This window comes from Capsicum annuum, chromosome 2 (genome assembly GCF_002878395.1).
Source record: "Capsicum annuum cultivar UCD-10X-F1 chromosome 2, UCD10Xv1.1, whole genome shotgun sequence".
Lineage (NCBI taxonomy): Eukaryota > Viridiplantae > Streptophyta > Magnoliopsida > Solanales > Solanaceae > Capsicum > Capsicum annuum.
In genome coordinates, this window is record NC_061112.1 from 132,445,797 (window position 1) to 132,460,942 (window position 15,146).

Here is a 15,146-nt window from a genome sequence, read left to right on the forward strand (position 1 = left end):
CATACTGGTATGTTGTTGTTAAAAATATTATATTAGATGAAACTTTAAAATTGTGTAGTTTGGTAAATTTAAATTTAAAATCTTCAAAGTTGTTTTAAGTAGTATAGGAAAGGAACAATGTCAAAAACATTTTGGGATGACCAACAAAACAAACATAAAAAAGTGTTACGTATGTAAACTTGGGATAGAATCAGCATTATTTCCTTTTATGTAGGGGCATAGACACAAGAATAGAACAAGATGCATTTGAACACAAACACACAAAAGGAGAAAAAAAAAAAACTAAACTTAAGGAAGAGGTGAATAATAGATTAAACAACACTTGGAACACTTGCTAAGATTTGGTCCCGTGACCCTCTTTACAAGCTACACCCGAATCCATTTTGCTCCTCTTTCTCTTCTCTCTCTCTCTCTCTCTCTCTCTTTCACTCAGAAGAAAAAGGAAAAAAAAATCAACTTTATCAGAGAAAGAAGAGATTTGTGATATATACATAGATATACATAGAGATATACGTGTAAGGTTGTGAAGGAATGGCGAAGAAGAAAGCAACCATGACTTTGAAAGACTTCCATGGTGGTTCTATTCCTTCAGATCTTCCCTTACCATCTGCACCTGGCGTGTGAGTTTCCATTTTTATCTCTATCTTTGTGTAATCATATGGTTTTTTATTGAAATTTATATCATGGGTTTCTATTTTTTTGCGAATTGAATTGGTGGGGTTTCGTTTTTTGGTTGATTGAAGCTTAATTGACTGTCTCTTGATGTTTGGTTAATGAAAGTTGTGATCTTTTTGATGATTGAATGGAGAAATTGCTGCTTTCTTCTAGAATGATCTTAATTTTAGCTTTTAGCTGATTGGTTTCTGTAAATCGAGGTCAGAATTTTGCTGGGGATTGTAAATTTCTCAACTTTCTTTATGGAAAGTGTTATTTGCTAGTATCTGTGATCTGGCGTTTCTGCACATATGATTTCTTTTCACTTTTTTTTGTTTGGGATTAATTCAAATTGGTTTTGTAGATCCGGGTATAGCAGATCCCTATTGATTTTTGGGATCTTGAAATTTTGGAAAGTTAAGTTGGAGCATAAAATCTTGAAATACATATTTATTTCTGGATTGTTTTAAGTGTTTGTTCAAGTTGCAATAACAAATGACTTGCACACCATTCTTTTTTTTATAATAATAATAAACGAGGTGTCCGGGATGGCTTGCACGCACCTCGACTAATTCTACAGGTACGTGTCACCTCCCACTAGCAACAGGTGGGAAGAAATCACCTGTTTTTGTCTCTACTAGGATATGAACCTGAGACTTCATGTGCTCAACCCACTTCATTTACGACTAGGCCACACTCTTGATTGCATGACTTGCATTCCATTCTTCTTCTAGGAAACGTCAAAAAGTTTGTTCCATTGATACATGTAAACTTGGTGACTTTGCTCACCTTTTGAATAGTGTTTGGAACATTGTAAACATAACTTAGTCATCGAAGGTGGATGCTATTATATTACGTTCAATCAAGCCGTCAATCAATGATGTCTCAATTTCAAACTAGTTGGCATGCTATATGGATTTGTTATGCCATTCCACTCTATTAGGACTCCGTTCATTCCAATACTATTGTGTAATATGGAAAACAGAACTGAATGCAGTTACTGAAATCTGTTTATATATTTGTATTGTCCATTCTTTTGGGTAGAGAATTCCTAATGCTGATGTTTGAATGTTTTCCTTCTGGTTGGTAGAATGGTTAGGCCATCAGATCGTGGTGGTTTTGATCGGCAAGCATCATGGGGAAACCCCATTGGAAGGCCGGAGCACCGGTTACGTCCGGGATCAGCTGGTGCTACCAGAAACTTTGATGAGAAAACTCCTTTCTTAAGTCATAATGCACCAATAGGCCGTAATTTTGATGAGGATGAAAGGAAGCCTTTGGATGGATCATCTGGACCTCGTCGAACTGTTACGGATGACAGTATCCGTGCATTGCCAAGTCGTGTGGAGCCTAAGGCAGAATACTCTGTCACTGGGATGGTAGGTAGAGGGCAAGTATCAGCTCCTCCGAGTCAAAATCCTAGAGGCTCAGCAAGTGGTACACATGGGGCTTGGTTCAATGAATCGACTAGTATGGGAGTGAGTAATAAAAGTTCTGTTGGTGGTAGTGGCAGGAGCGCGAGTTCTCCGAATGTGTCTGCAAGTAGTGCTCAAGTTGTTGCTGGGTCATACCCAAATGCATGGGGCCTAAAGAAGGAGATGGCAACTGCAAAGGAATCAGTCTCAGCTCCATGGTCTGCTCCTGAAGCTGAATCGAAGTTAGCCCATGCCAGTGCTCTTGAGAAGATCACATCTGGCAGGTGGCATTCAAAGCAGCAGATTCATTCTCAAATGGATGTTGAGGTTATTAAACATCAAGACTCAGAGAAAGAATTCTATTACCATGGAAGTACTACAGTCAACGATAATGTTTTCAACATGTCAGATGTCGTGGGTGGACCCGAATATAGTGATCAGGTGCTATCGGTTCATGCTGAAAGAAATTTTTCTCTTACAGACGGGGTTCATGGGTTTAACAAGGAGTTACCAGCACAGGAGAGGGCCAGGTCCCCTTTATTTATGGAGGCGAATGAGAGAAAAACTTCTGCTAATGTAACTGGGTTTCAACGGCCCCATAATGTTGTTAGCTCTGGTGGATATGAGATGCAGTCACCTGCATCTTCTGAACCATCCGAGCGGCCCAAATTAAAGTTGTTACCAAGATCCAAACCATTGGAGAATCTAGAGCAGTCCATAGATTATAAGCAGGTTTGTGACATTGCTCCCTCTGGAGGGTTTATCTATGTACTAGAATCTCATTTGGTTATCTTACTGTAGGTCAACCAGCATCCTAGTAATCCTGTTCGTATTGAGAAATCAGCCGATGCATATCCCAGCGTAGATCCCATCAAGACTGGTTTTGTTGAACCTGAAAGAAGCAATCAAGTAAATGAACGCCCAAAATTGAACTTGAAGCCTCGTTCACAGCTTCTTGAACAATCAGAGGGAAACACTGAAATTAAAAGGTATAACTCCCTGTATCTGTTAATTGTTTTCAATTCCATTGCCTGGGTCTCTCTTTGGTGACTTGGAAGTATTATGTAAAGATAAAATGTGCTTAGCAGGACCTTTTAGTGGCAATGGTTAGTAGTGTCAGAGTATAGTCCTCTTTCAAGAATGAAGTCGTAAAAGATATGTCAAACATTATCTATCTGCGGCAATAGCAACTTACCAAGAAATTCTGTATTGTGAGGGTTTATCAGAAATGATTAGTTTTATGCCTACTGCAATCCTGTGTTATTTGGGCATAGTACTTGCAATTTGAGCAAGTTCTCTCAGGAAAAGATCCATATAGGTGACACCACTTAGTTGTTATTACAGTGTAGTTCTCTTGGATTATTTTAGTCTTGTTAGAAATTTGTATGCTAGTAGAAAATATAAAAAACTTCTCGTGTATGAGAACCCATATCTGTATGAAAACCCAAATCTTTAAATTATTGGATTTATATAATTCTAAGTGGAGCGATATGGTCTTTGAGAATTCAACAGCGATCCTAACTACCTTGGTATTGAGGCATCGTAGTTGTCATATTACCTAGTGATTTGCCTGTGCAAATCCTCTGTGACTTTATGATACAAGAAAGAAAACGAGCGGAAGACAAAGAAAAAAAAACAAAGAATTAAAGATAAAAAGGATCGAAGGTGGACACGAAAATGGAATTCAAGACAACCAATTCAAACATGGAAAACCTTCTTGAAAAGTCCACTAAAACTTAACCTATGAGAAGAACCTCAAGGGAAGTGGAATTCCCAAGCAACCCTCCTTTCTAAACCTGAAATAATCAAAAGCTTCAACAATCTCACAATGTATTCAAACATCAAGATAATCTAAGTCTTCAGAATAATAAAAGACTACTATTTATACTAGGAAAATAAAAGAAGACTATCTATTACAATTTTACCCTTAATGAAGTATGGACCTTGTTTGGTTGTCTTCTTTTGTGAATTCATAAAATAGACATTTGCATACATGGCCCTGTTCTCCCTCATTTGTACTTCCATTTGAGCAAGTTGTTGAACTTCAAGTCTTCATCCCAAGTACCCTCCAAGCCTCCAACATAGTGACTCAATGAAAAGTCTACAAACTCTTTAGCTCGGCTTTTCGTGCACAATTTTGAAGAGACTCGGCTTGCATCACTTCAGTTTTTTGTTTCTGCTGCATTTCTTCCTCGATAATTGCATTAGAAGTTTTGTCTTAACAATGGTATAAATGAACTATGCTTGACTGTTCTAGTGCCTTTGGGAGTTGTTGATTGTGGTGATCTAGAGGAAGAGTAATAAGAGTTGGTGGGCTAGGTTTGGGGAAATGATGAGAGCTGAGTCACAATTCTTTTGATTATTAAAGCTCTTATTATGGTACAATGTGAAGCTCTCTTTTTCACAACTTAGGATGGCTTTCTTTTTTAAATAACAAATTGGCTGCTGTTTTAGTTTTCTGTTTCTTTTTCCAGTTGGGGAAGAGTAGAGGACTGGTAGTTGATTCAGGGATCTAAGCAATAACTCAGCTCTAATAATTAAAATGGGTGATGATAATCGGGGCATCATTCCTTAGCAAATTAGGAGCTCTCTGTGAGATCTCACAACTATTGTGTGGTCATCTGTTCTATCTTCTTTGTAATCTCCGTCTTTTCAGTGCAGATTTTACTGATGTGCAAACTAGGTCGGCTTTATATGTACAACGCATGTTTGATAAAGTAAAATGCTAGACATTTCCTTTGTTTCTTTGGCAGAATACTTCCTAATGAACCATAATTAAAAGCATTATTCGTCCTGAATAATTCTTGATTGTTGGATCATTTTGTGATCAAATTGCCATTTAAAGAGTTGATTCACATGGTTAATGAATGAATTATATAAGACCACTCATGCATGAAGCAGTAGCATGCACATCTCTTTGTTTTCTCCATGATATATTGAAATAGATAGATATTCATAGGATGATGATTTGCTTTACCATGACTTGAAGCTATGCACTCGGACATTTTTGTTCTTTAAGCTTCTCAAATTTGATGGATCATTAGCAGCTTGTATCTCCGGGTTGTGGTTTATAAATGTTATAATCTGCTTTTTGTTGTTATTTAGCGGCTAATCTTTCTTGGTGATATCTATCTTAATAAAGTACCTGTAAAATATCACTTCACCTCTACTTTATCTTCAGCTCTTCTTTTCCTCCCTTGGCAATATCTACTGACCTTGCTTTATGATGTGATCAAGGACATCTGTTCTAGGTAAAGCTGACATCTTTTTCTGCTTATGATTTGTTTGGCACAGGAAACCATTATTTGGTGATGCTCGTCCACGTGAAATGGTAAGTTATTAATCTTATGTATGCAGAAGAAAGTATTATTTGCCAAAGATAATTGTTTCTTCTTCTGTTGTTGGTAAGAAACATAGTTTGTTCATTTTGCATCTCAATGTCTTTTGGATTTGCTTGATGAATCACCAATAAAAAAAAATTAAGATTGCACTGCCCTCTTCCAATTTCTCGTTCCCTAATGTTTGAGGTTTCTGTTTTCTGTTAACACTACTGTTCAATTATGGACCGCCAACAGGTTCTACAGAATCGTGGGATTGATGATGTTACACATAATCATGACCTTCGTCAACCTCATCCAAGGTAGTAGATAAGTTGACTTTGCAATTTCTTTCTATGACTCAGAAGTTTCCTCGTTTGACAAACTACGTGGTAATTGTCTGAAGGAGCAAACAACATGCTGGGAAAGCAGAGACAGTTATGCAAGCGACCAGGCATAATGAGAGAGCAGAGAATATGCCCATTGACCATAGAATGGCAAAGAACGCAGATCGGCGAGATCACAGGATAGATGCCGAGAAAGGAGATGGGCAGAGGAGGAATTGGAGAAGCGAGAACTGGAGGAACAAGAAGGAGACTGAAAGGCACCACCAGCGCCATCAGCCTCAGCAACATGCACAGGAGAGGCCGCGCTCACCAGAAACATGGCGCAAGCCTGTTGAACCACCAAGACCTGCTTCTGCTGATGCTCCTGGTGTGCGATATGGAAAAGCAGCCTCTGCAGTAGAGCTGGCTGCAGCCTTCTCAAAATCTGTCTCTGATCCAGCAACAACTGATCGTTTTTCTGGTCAGAAAAGCCTTCCTAATCGAGGTCAAATCCCGTTTTCTCGATTGACAGGCCCTCAGCAGAGGCCTCAGATTAATGGGTACTAAGCTCCGGGAGATTAGCGAATGAAAAAATGTCTCATCATTGCTAATTGCTTCATGGACTGCAACAGAGTTTTGTTTGTAGCAGGAACACCAAGATGGGGATAGTAATTGTTATCCATGCTATAGGCTAGCAACAAAATTCTATGATCTTGCTGTTGAAAATCTACAGCCTGATTCTTCACCCTTTAGACCTAACACCTTCAACCTTCAGAAATCTGTTCCTTTTTTTTTTTTTTTTTTTGTATTTTCTTTTATATCTTTTAGTTCGATAATAATCATCGGGGATGATGTTTGTTCCCTTTATAGATGATTTGTTGCTCAGAATGAATTTCTGATTGAAGCCTGATGGCATAAACTAATGATGGCGAATGCCTGTCTGTTATTCGATTGATAGTCTAGTTTAGAAACATAATTGCTCTATGCTTTTGCAGTATCACATTCTGAAGATGCCCGTGCCCCTTTGCTGAATTTTGTTTTGAAGACTGAAATTAGCTACCGTACAGTACATCTTTTTCGTTTAGGTTCTTGTGGTTACAGACACAAACTGTACGTGCAGCGTGTACTTTTCTTTTTAGTGATAAGAGCAGTGCGCGATGACAACATCGCGGGTCTCCATTATACTTTGAATATTCTGGCCCTCGGGGATTTTGTTGGTTGTCAAAAGAAAAAATTTAGTATGAACTTGTTTTACTGTTGATGTTCATATTGCCCGTGGTAAAATAGTCGAAGCGTTGAACCACATTCGTGATACCATCACTGTATCACTAGACATGCATTAGGGAGCACTTGATTGAGATCAACTCATAATTTTGTTGGCTTGATATCTCCTCGTCAATGGCTGATCTTGACTTACGTTAGAACTTTGGTTATGTAATTGCTCCTCTGGTTTTATATCAGATATTACAATAATAATAATAGTAATGATTGCTCGATCTGCTGATAGCTTTTATCATAAACTGAAGGACAATTAAAAACATTTCATTCATTGAGATGTGTATCATGATGACACTAAGCACACGTACTTCTCAGGAAGACATGAATAGAGTAACTAGAAAAGGAGATTAAAACACGAAGGGTACTGCTGATAGTGCCATAACACTTGTCTGAAACTGAGCTTGTACCCTACAACAAGGCAAATCTAATATCAAATAGTTGCAAATACCTGAAAAATAAAAACCATTATGTTCATTTAAGTTCAGGATCATCGAGTTCTAAATGATTGTGATCTTATAATATCGGGTATATATATACACACTTTAGTTCATTTCTTCATATAATTTGAGTCGAAAACAATGAGTTTAGTCATGAAACTCGTCATAAATCCATCTCTGATTTGAAGAAACATAAATAGTAATTGCTTACCTCAGATCATTGTAATAAGCACAAGCTTGAGAGGTAGTTTTGGGTCTATAGTTTTTCATCTTCTTGGTGGTGGCTTTGATCCCTTCTTGTACTTTGATGGTATCATTTTCAGAGATGGTGTATAGAGTTGGCTGCCAAAATCTCTTTGATGATGATGATGAATTTCTACGAGCTAATTTTCGAGGCCTGATGGTATTTTCTTCTATGCATGTTACTTGAACAAGAGAACATGCCTCAATTTTGGGACTATTATTATTACTAACAGAACCACTATAACAAGAAAGAAAATCAGCTAAGAACTTCATAGCTCTTGCAACTATAATTTCTAGTCCTATGTTGAATGCTTATAACATAATTTAGTAGAGAACTATTAAGGTCAATTCGGTCACTTTTCGGAGGCTGCAAGTGAGGTGTGATGATAGTGAAAGGCGACCTTTTTAGTACTAATAAATAAATGGATGATTAATACAAATATATCGTGGATTGCATTTAAATAAAAGATTATCAAAATCCAAATTCATGTTAAATGCGTGAGCTATTACTTTCTCTATCCCAATTATGTAACCTTTTTACTTGTATATAATAATAACGCGTGAAGCTATACTCTCTCTTCGATTATTTTCTCAAGGATATATTACCTTTCATAATCTAAATATTGAATAGCCTTATTGTTACGACCAGACAATTTATTATTATTATTTTTTTAAAAAGTCTCTCTTAAGTTTTTTGTTTTTCCTGAGATGTGAACCCCAATGTTCACGAGTTTCCCCTTGAATGACAGTTAAACCACAACTTGGGTGCAAATTGTTTTTTCGAGTCTGTGACTTTGGTTTTAAATAATGTATAGAGGATTAATTTAGCTCATCTGCCCTATCTACTTCTTTTGTTTTTCTAATAGATTTTTCTAATTGAGCTCAAAAGGATAAGGAGGATCCTGGAATATTTTATTTTCTCTGATGCCAAGATTCAAAGGATTATAAAACGAATTAATTTTGATTTTAATTAAAGCTTTTCTAGATCAGTTCTTATTAAATTATTAATGTTTGATTGGCATCGTGGACGGCTTTAGCATTTAAATACTTAAAAATGGGATATGTTATTGCAAATTGCAAGGAGATATCTAATACTTATATTAAAAAGTTTCTATCTTTTGTGTAATTTTTCTGCTTTTAAAAAGTGTGCATGCTTTTTGCCCCTTAATATTTGCCTTTATCACCCGTGTGCTTTCTCAACTCTCTTTTTTCTTTTTCCATTTTCTTGGGTGTCCTTTTGTATTGTACTTACACACACAAGATAACAGGATAAATATTTTGCACTTTAAACCTATACATTCAATACTCACTAGCTCGAATAATTTGGATTCGCACGGCATAAAACTTATAAAAAGAAAAAATATTTCCTGCTGATTTCTTCATTCTCAGGATTACGACATGAGACATCTAATTAAGAGTGCTGAAGTCTCGTACCCCACCTTATCTCTTGATGGTTGGTTGCATATATTAGCTATTGTGGAACTATTTTAAAGAAGATGATCTTTTTTCCCCACCACATCTCATAATTGGTTTCTTCAAAAAATATTGAGCAGAAATAAAAGGACTCCTGTTTCACCAATATTTGGGATTTGCATGCTGTACTTTTTCTGCAAGTGAAACAAGTAATTCTTATTTTATGGTGGGATCTAGTTTGCAATAAAGTAAATTACCTCAAAGTCAGATTATCCCACTATCCAAAATTGACGGAAAAAAGTAGAAAAATCAACAACTGCTACTGTAAATTGTGGAGGGCCTGAATGACTAACATTCTTGAGAATATTAACTTAACATCCTCGTTTACAAAACAGTGACAATATTGGGAGTGTCAGAGACTGATAATTCAAGGTTCATATTAGGAAAAAGAAAAAAAATGGTTCTATAGTCAAAGTAAAATTAGCACTTTCATGTACCCATCGAACCGCTGCGCTTTAGGAAGTTGCTTAGGGATCGATTTCACTAAGCGTAAAGTTAACTCATTGATTTTTTTCTTCTCTTGGGAATTTGGGCATCCGATTTTAATTTTGACATTTTAGAAATTTCATAAAGGAAATGTTACAAATCAATAATTTCCCGTGTTAATTGAAGCATAATTAAAGAAAAATTCTTTTGACTTTCCAAATAGTGATACAACAAGAGATACCCATTGTTGGAGGAGTAGTAAAGACTCCCATTTTTGGATGCTTCTAATTCCTATAATTTTTTATGCTACCATTGACATACCAAAGTACACAAATGTCGAGAAACCAGCTCAATAAACTACTACATGGTTTTAAAAATCAAATTTGGAACTTCTTTTATAGCTTCTATCTCTCAGCATTTTGTTTGTTCCTTCTGAATACTTATTATTATTCTAGAGCTTTGACATCCCAGGTAATGGTTTCTTTTTAACGTTCATTTCCCTGTCTTTTAGCTCTTGGAACCATCTTTTGACTATGCAAAATTTGTGTCTTCTTGAGGTTGATGTCAATGGACAAGAAATATTCTTGGTGGACAAGGTACATACATACGTTGTACTGTGATGTCATATTTCCTGTTGCAAATTTTTGGTCATTGTCATTGAGTTTTATCAAATCCAAGTTCTTGTTTTGAGTGTATATTTTTAGGGACTAAAATGCTGCCTTTTAAAAATCTTTTGTCATATTTATGTTTATGTTATTTATTTTTTGCAGACCATTCTTGAATCTTTCTCGGGGAGATTAAGAAAATTATTCAGTAAGTTGACAGGGAAAACAAGAAGGCTGAAATTACTTCTCGACAAATTCCCAGGAGGTGCTGAGTGTTTTGAACTCATTGTTAAGTTTTGCTATAATGGAGGTAGGATAAAGATGACTCCTTTTAACATGTTTCAACTACATTGTGCTGCCAATTACCTTGAAATGAATCAAGAAGTGCAGGGGAAACCAAATTTGGTCGAGCAAACGATTTCTTTTTTCCGAAAGATTCATTACATGACATGGTCTGAGCTGATTATTGGCTTGGAAAATTGCCAAGAATTGCTCTTTTTCTTGTCATCTTCGTCTTTACTTCAAGAGTTCTTGGATTGTGTGGTAGGAAGACTAGAATTTCATTACATTTCTAGCCCATGTCCATCTTCTACCGACAATTCGTCCATGCAGTTTTCAGGGGACATTAGTTTAGAAAGCAGGGGAATTTGCACTTCTCAAGCAACCTGGTGGTTTGCAGATCTTGGTTTCTTGAACCTTAATATGTTCAAGAAGATTATAGACACAATGGTTTCGAAGAAATTGGATCATTCTGTGATTTCTTCATTCCTATTTTACTACAAAAGAATGAAATGTCCAAATGCTTCATCAGCTCAGAAATGCAGAATCATTGAGACAGTAATCAAATGCCTTTGCCCTCTTGTAAGCAGCTTTATATCTATCAGGGGTCTATTTGACATTCTTCAGGCATCTTTTAACTTGAAAATGAGCAAATGTTCAATAGGGAAATTAGAAAATTTAATTGGCTCTCAGCTAGATAGAGCTAAATTGGATGATTTGCTTATTCCTTCACCAGCTGGTGAAAAAATTGCTTACAATGTCAATCTCATTCTGAGGCTGTTGGACATATTCCTCTCCAATAGTCGCGGAAAATTATTAATGTATCAACTGAAGAAAGTTGCAGAGTTGATTGATCTCTATATCATGGAAGTGGCCCCTGATCCTTCTCTTAAACCTTCCAAGTTTTTGGCATTGGCCATGACTATGCCAGATATTGCAAGAGAATCATATGACACCATTTATATTGCCATGGATATATACCTCAAGGTAAACAAACAAGACCTTTTTAATTCGAAAGGCAATCTATTCATTACATTCACTAATATTACTGTTTTCAATCTCCAACTGGATTGATCTACTCAAATTGATTCCCGTTTGTTATTTTTTTCTTGCATAAACCTTAGTCCTATCAACACTTGGCTTGGGAAATAGTTGAAAGAATTTTTACACTATCAGTAGCAGGTTACTTACCATTGATCAATAATCAGTAGTTATTATATCGTGCAAATTCCTTTTAAGCGATCTGTTTGTGTAAATATTACGTACATTATTAGTGCATAGAACTTAAAACACTTGATTTTGTAACAGGTACATTATCGTCTATCCGAAGAAGAAAAGATAAAGATCTGTTCTGTTCTGAGATATGACGAGCTAACCGAAAAAATTCTGAAGGACTTAGCTCAAAATGAAAGCTTTCCAGCTTGTGCATTAGTCACAGCACAAGTCACTCTGCAGAATAAGCTCAGATATTCAGTCCCAAGGAATTCAATTTTTTCTTAAATATTTGGTGATCATATGAAAAATCAATGTAGTCTTCGAATAGCACGTAGTGCAATGTATATATTCGTCTTTAAAAAGTTATGTAATCAGCTAGGAAAATCAAAATCTTTCAACTCTTTTACTTTCTTCAGCAAGGTGCTTGTCATTTTCCTTTTTATCTTCCAGGTGAAAAGACAAAACAACCAAAGTTTCTTAACTGCTCCTTCCATCTCAATGTGTTTGACTCAACCAAAAATTCAAAAATGAAAGAAAGACATTTGTAACTTGTAATTAAAACAAGTTATGGTGGCTATTAATCATCTTATTAGTGATAAAATAGAAAGTTTAACAGTAAGTTGTTTCTAATAAGTAAAATAGTATGACATTCTTTTTTAACGTGACTTAAAATGAAAACCACATAAATTGGGACAGAGGGAGTACGAACTAAATACTCCATAGTCCATACTAACATTCAAACACTTCTAGAGGAAAAAAAAAACAAGAAAAGTGTCTTTGTCAAGTTTTCATGAAAGCTTTAATTTGACAGTTAGACCCCTACTAAAATATAGGAATAACTAACAGCCGATCGAAGAAAAAAATAGAAAAAACAGTTATCTAAGTATAAGATTTTTGTCTTTTTGTATTTGTCTTTGTCGAATCTTGGAGCAAGAGTAGTTGATTAATATAATTAATGGATGTTTCTAAAGAATAATTACAGAGAGTAGTGAGCCAAGACTTTTGTACTAATACAGAATCTCCCAGCGACTAATGCGGCTTGTTATAAGCACAACATTTGTGGGGCTCGCTAAACCAATATTGTCATATGTGTTACAGTTTCTAGCTGGTGTATGGGGCATAAATTTCTTTGAAGACTTAATGTACTTGTACTCGAATTTGTGTGAAGTTTCTTCCTAATTAACTAGTCATGATAAATAATGTGACAAGAACTCTTCATCAACTCCCCAACATTGTAGTTGTAACATGAACATCGGAGAAAGACCGGTTTGACAGCTACGGACACAGATTTAGGAGGAAAACTCGGCTTTTCTAATAAGAAAAGATCTAGTTGCTTCGGGCCGGGTGTTGTTGCATTATGTGACTTATAAGTTTAAAAAGAAAATAAAGACTTTTGAAACATGTAGTGTTGATAGCATTTTCAAGGCTACAAAAACTTTTTTAAACTTATAATCTTAAATATATGCTTATAAGAAATTCTCATTAACGGTAAATTGAAACCGTGTCATGCGGGGGTTTCTAGGTATTAAAAAAAAACTTACCTAAAAAGATCTTAGCTAGTCCAAGTGGAAAATCATGTTAGGAAACAAGTTGCTATGTCAAAGAAGCAAACACAAATATGAAATGAAAGATATAATGAAGATTGGTATCCAAAAGGGAGTCGATCTTTGAGAAAGTGATCTTCTTTAAAAAAAAAAAAAGAAGAAAGAATTGATTACGTTTTCAATAGGACATGTCTTGTTGGAGAAAGGAGGCTATTAAATGAAAAGAGAAGTTGAAAAATCAAAAACCCTAGGAGGACTAAACAACCTTGAAATGAATCAAAGAATGCATCTTGGTTTTGGCTTAGGAAGTTTCCAACGACCAACATCTTTGTTTATTATTGTGATCGTCTTTTTAGGCTTCCCATCTATTGGATTCCGAGTGCATTTATGAGTCAACAAAGTGAAAAACCATTTGCTACTATCATCAAGTATACAATTTGTACGGCTCTGCAAAAATCGAACCGATCGATAAATCGAATCGATAAAAATATTATTGGGTTATTGGTATTGGGTTATCGAATTAATGATTTATTAGTTTTATAAAAAAAATTATTAGGTAAACGATTCGGTATCGGTTTTAACTTATTAGGTTATCGGTTAAACCGATAACCCAATAAGGATACACTAAGTTATTATTTTATCCCTATTTATGTTATACATTTAAATATATTTCTCTCTTTTTATCTATCTATCCCTATTTATGTTATATATTTAAATATATTTCTCTCTCTTTATCTATCTATCTATCTATCTATAGAGAGATATGTGTATGTATATAGATTATATGCACTACTAATTCATAATACAGTGATTCACAAAGTATTAAGCTTTTCAGGACAATAAAGGCACAATATAAAGTTCGACTATTATCGTAATAAAAAGCTTGAAGCATTTATAGCTTCCAACAATTAGGATTAAATTTTTTTCCTAACTAACATTCAGTTCAAGTTTGAAGATTCTTGTAAACTAAAATACATTGCCTAAGTTTTGATGGTAATTAAAATTTCATTTTTTTATGTTCGTTGTTACTATTTCTATTTTATAAGTATTTTCTTATTGGTTAAACCGAAAATCGAACTGTTAAGGACCAAAAACCGATAAACCGAAACCGATAAGAAAATATCTTATTGGTTGGTTATTGGTTTTACATATTTAAAAATCAAAAATCGATAAGCCGAACCAATAACACGTAAAACCGAACTAAACCGACCGATGCACACCCCTAACAATTTGTTGGATTAATTAAGTACTTATTTTGGTTTTTTGGTTTTAAAAAAGAAAGATCTAACAGTTATTTCAAGTTTGCCAGTGGTACAAACAAATATATGGAACTAAATATTTTTAACTAGACTAGATATGATAACGCGAAAAACAAATCGAGTTATGTGATTACTACAGGCCATGGCACTAATATTTGAAACTGTCTTTATCATATTAAAAGCAGATATGTTTTAAACGATCCACAACCTGCAATTTAGTAAATTACTTATACTTTTTTTAATGAAATAAACCAAACATCTTATGACAACTATATATATATATATATATAATAGCAGTTTAGTGATTATTAGAGACCGTATTATAATCTTTGAATCAGATGCTATCCTTGAAGGATTTGTCTAACCAAGTTCCTGCACTATTATTAATTAGAAAATCATAACCATTTTACATTATAATTCATGCATAGTTCGTAGTTGAGAAAATAGGGTCATAATATATACCAATGAATAAATTTTAGTAGAGACTTCAAAGAATGCGGTACCTTTTTTTTAAGAAGAATTACAACAATATATTGAAATTTCAAGTAATTAAGGGAAAATGACATGGGGTGGCCATTTTAAAAAAAAATGGACACAATTTGAAAAGGTGGACAAATGTAACCTGTCGGCTAAATTTAAGGGAGAAGGACAAAAATAGCCCTTCTCCTAAAACTT

General features: G+C 35.0%; 3 protein-coding genes across 4 annotated transcripts; 2 read left to right on the forward strand and 1 right to left on the reverse strand.

Annotated features, from left to right (window-relative positions):
• The first annotated feature begins 295 nt into the window (after window positions 1–295).
• LOC107859499 lies at window positions 296–6,723 on the forward strand. The gene is made up of 6 exons (XM_016704538.2): window positions 296–620; window positions 1,745–2,801; window positions 2,871–3,058; window positions 5,364–5,400; window positions 5,645–5,709; window positions 5,793–6,723. The coding sequence occupies exons 1-6, from the start codon at window positions 532–534 to the stop codon at window positions 6,277–6,279; spliced, it is 1,923 nt and encodes a 640-aa protein (XP_016560024.1). The 5' UTR covers window positions 296–531; the 3' UTR covers window positions 6,280–6,723.
• A 510-nt stretch (window positions 6,724–7,233) lies between these two features.
• Window positions 7,234–8,004, reverse strand: LOC107859500. Of its 2 annotated transcripts, none has more exons than XM_016704540.2 (2): window positions 7,639–8,004; window positions 7,234–7,438 (listed from the first exon to the last, which is right to left on the reverse strand). In XM_016704540.2, the coding sequence occupies exons 1-2, from the start codon at window positions 7,941–7,943 to the stop codon at window positions 7,399–7,401; spliced, it is 345 nt and encodes a 114-aa protein (XP_016560026.1). In that variant the 5' UTR covers window positions 7,944–8,004; the 3' UTR covers window positions 7,234–7,398. The 2 variants fall into 2 exon arrangements, with proteins under 2 accessions (XP_016560026.1, XP_016560025.1); XM_016704539.2 differs by having other exon boundaries at window positions 7,234–7,398; window positions 7,639–7,988.
• Window positions 8,005–8,890: 886 nt separating this feature from the next.
• LOC107861243 (BTB/POZ domain-containing protein At3g22104) lies at window positions 8,891–12,168 on the forward strand. The gene is made up of 3 exons (XM_016706593.2): window positions 8,891–10,165; window positions 10,340–11,440; window positions 11,762–12,168. Exons 1-3 carry the CDS (start codon window positions 10,103–10,105, stop codon window positions 11,951–11,953), a joined length of 1,356 nt encoding a protein of 451 aa, XP_016562079.2. The 5' UTR covers window positions 8,891–10,102; the 3' UTR covers window positions 11,954–12,168.
• Window positions 12,169–15,146: the final 2,978 nt, after the last annotated feature.

Bases quoted from the DNA above. Each gene is read 5' to 3' on its own strand.
- LOC107859499 (XM_016704538.2), top strand. From the start codon at position 532: ATGGCGAAGAAGAAAGCAACCATGACTTTGAAAGACTTCCATGGTGGT. The intron at 621-1,744 runs GTGAGTTTCCAT...TCTGGTTGGTAG, and splicing joins TTACCATCTGCACCTGGCGT to AATGGTTAGGCCATCAGATC. The intron at 2,802-2,870 runs GTTTGTGACATT...ATCTTACTGTAG, and splicing joins AGTCCATAGATTATAAGCAG to GTCAACCAGCATCCTAGTAA.
- LOC107861243 (XM_016706593.2), top strand. From the start codon at position 10,103: ATGCAAAATTTGTGTCTTCTTGAGGTTGATGTCAATGGACAAGAAATA. The intron at 10,166-10,339 runs GTACATACATAC...TATTTTTTGCAG, and splicing joins AAATATTCTTGGTGGACAAG to ACCATTCTTGAATCTTTCTC. The intron at 11,441-11,761 runs GTAAACAAACAA...ATTTTGTAACAG, and splicing joins CCATGGATATATACCTCAAG to GTACATTATCGTCTATCCGA.
- LOC107859500 (XM_016704539.2), bottom strand. From the start codon at position 7,943: ATGAAGTTCTTAGCTGATTTTCTTTCTTGTTATAGTGGTTCTGTTAGT. The intron at 7,399-7,638 runs GTAAGCAATTAC...GCCTTGTTGTAG, and splicing joins GCTTATTACAATGATCTGAG to GGTACAAGCTCAGTTTCAGA.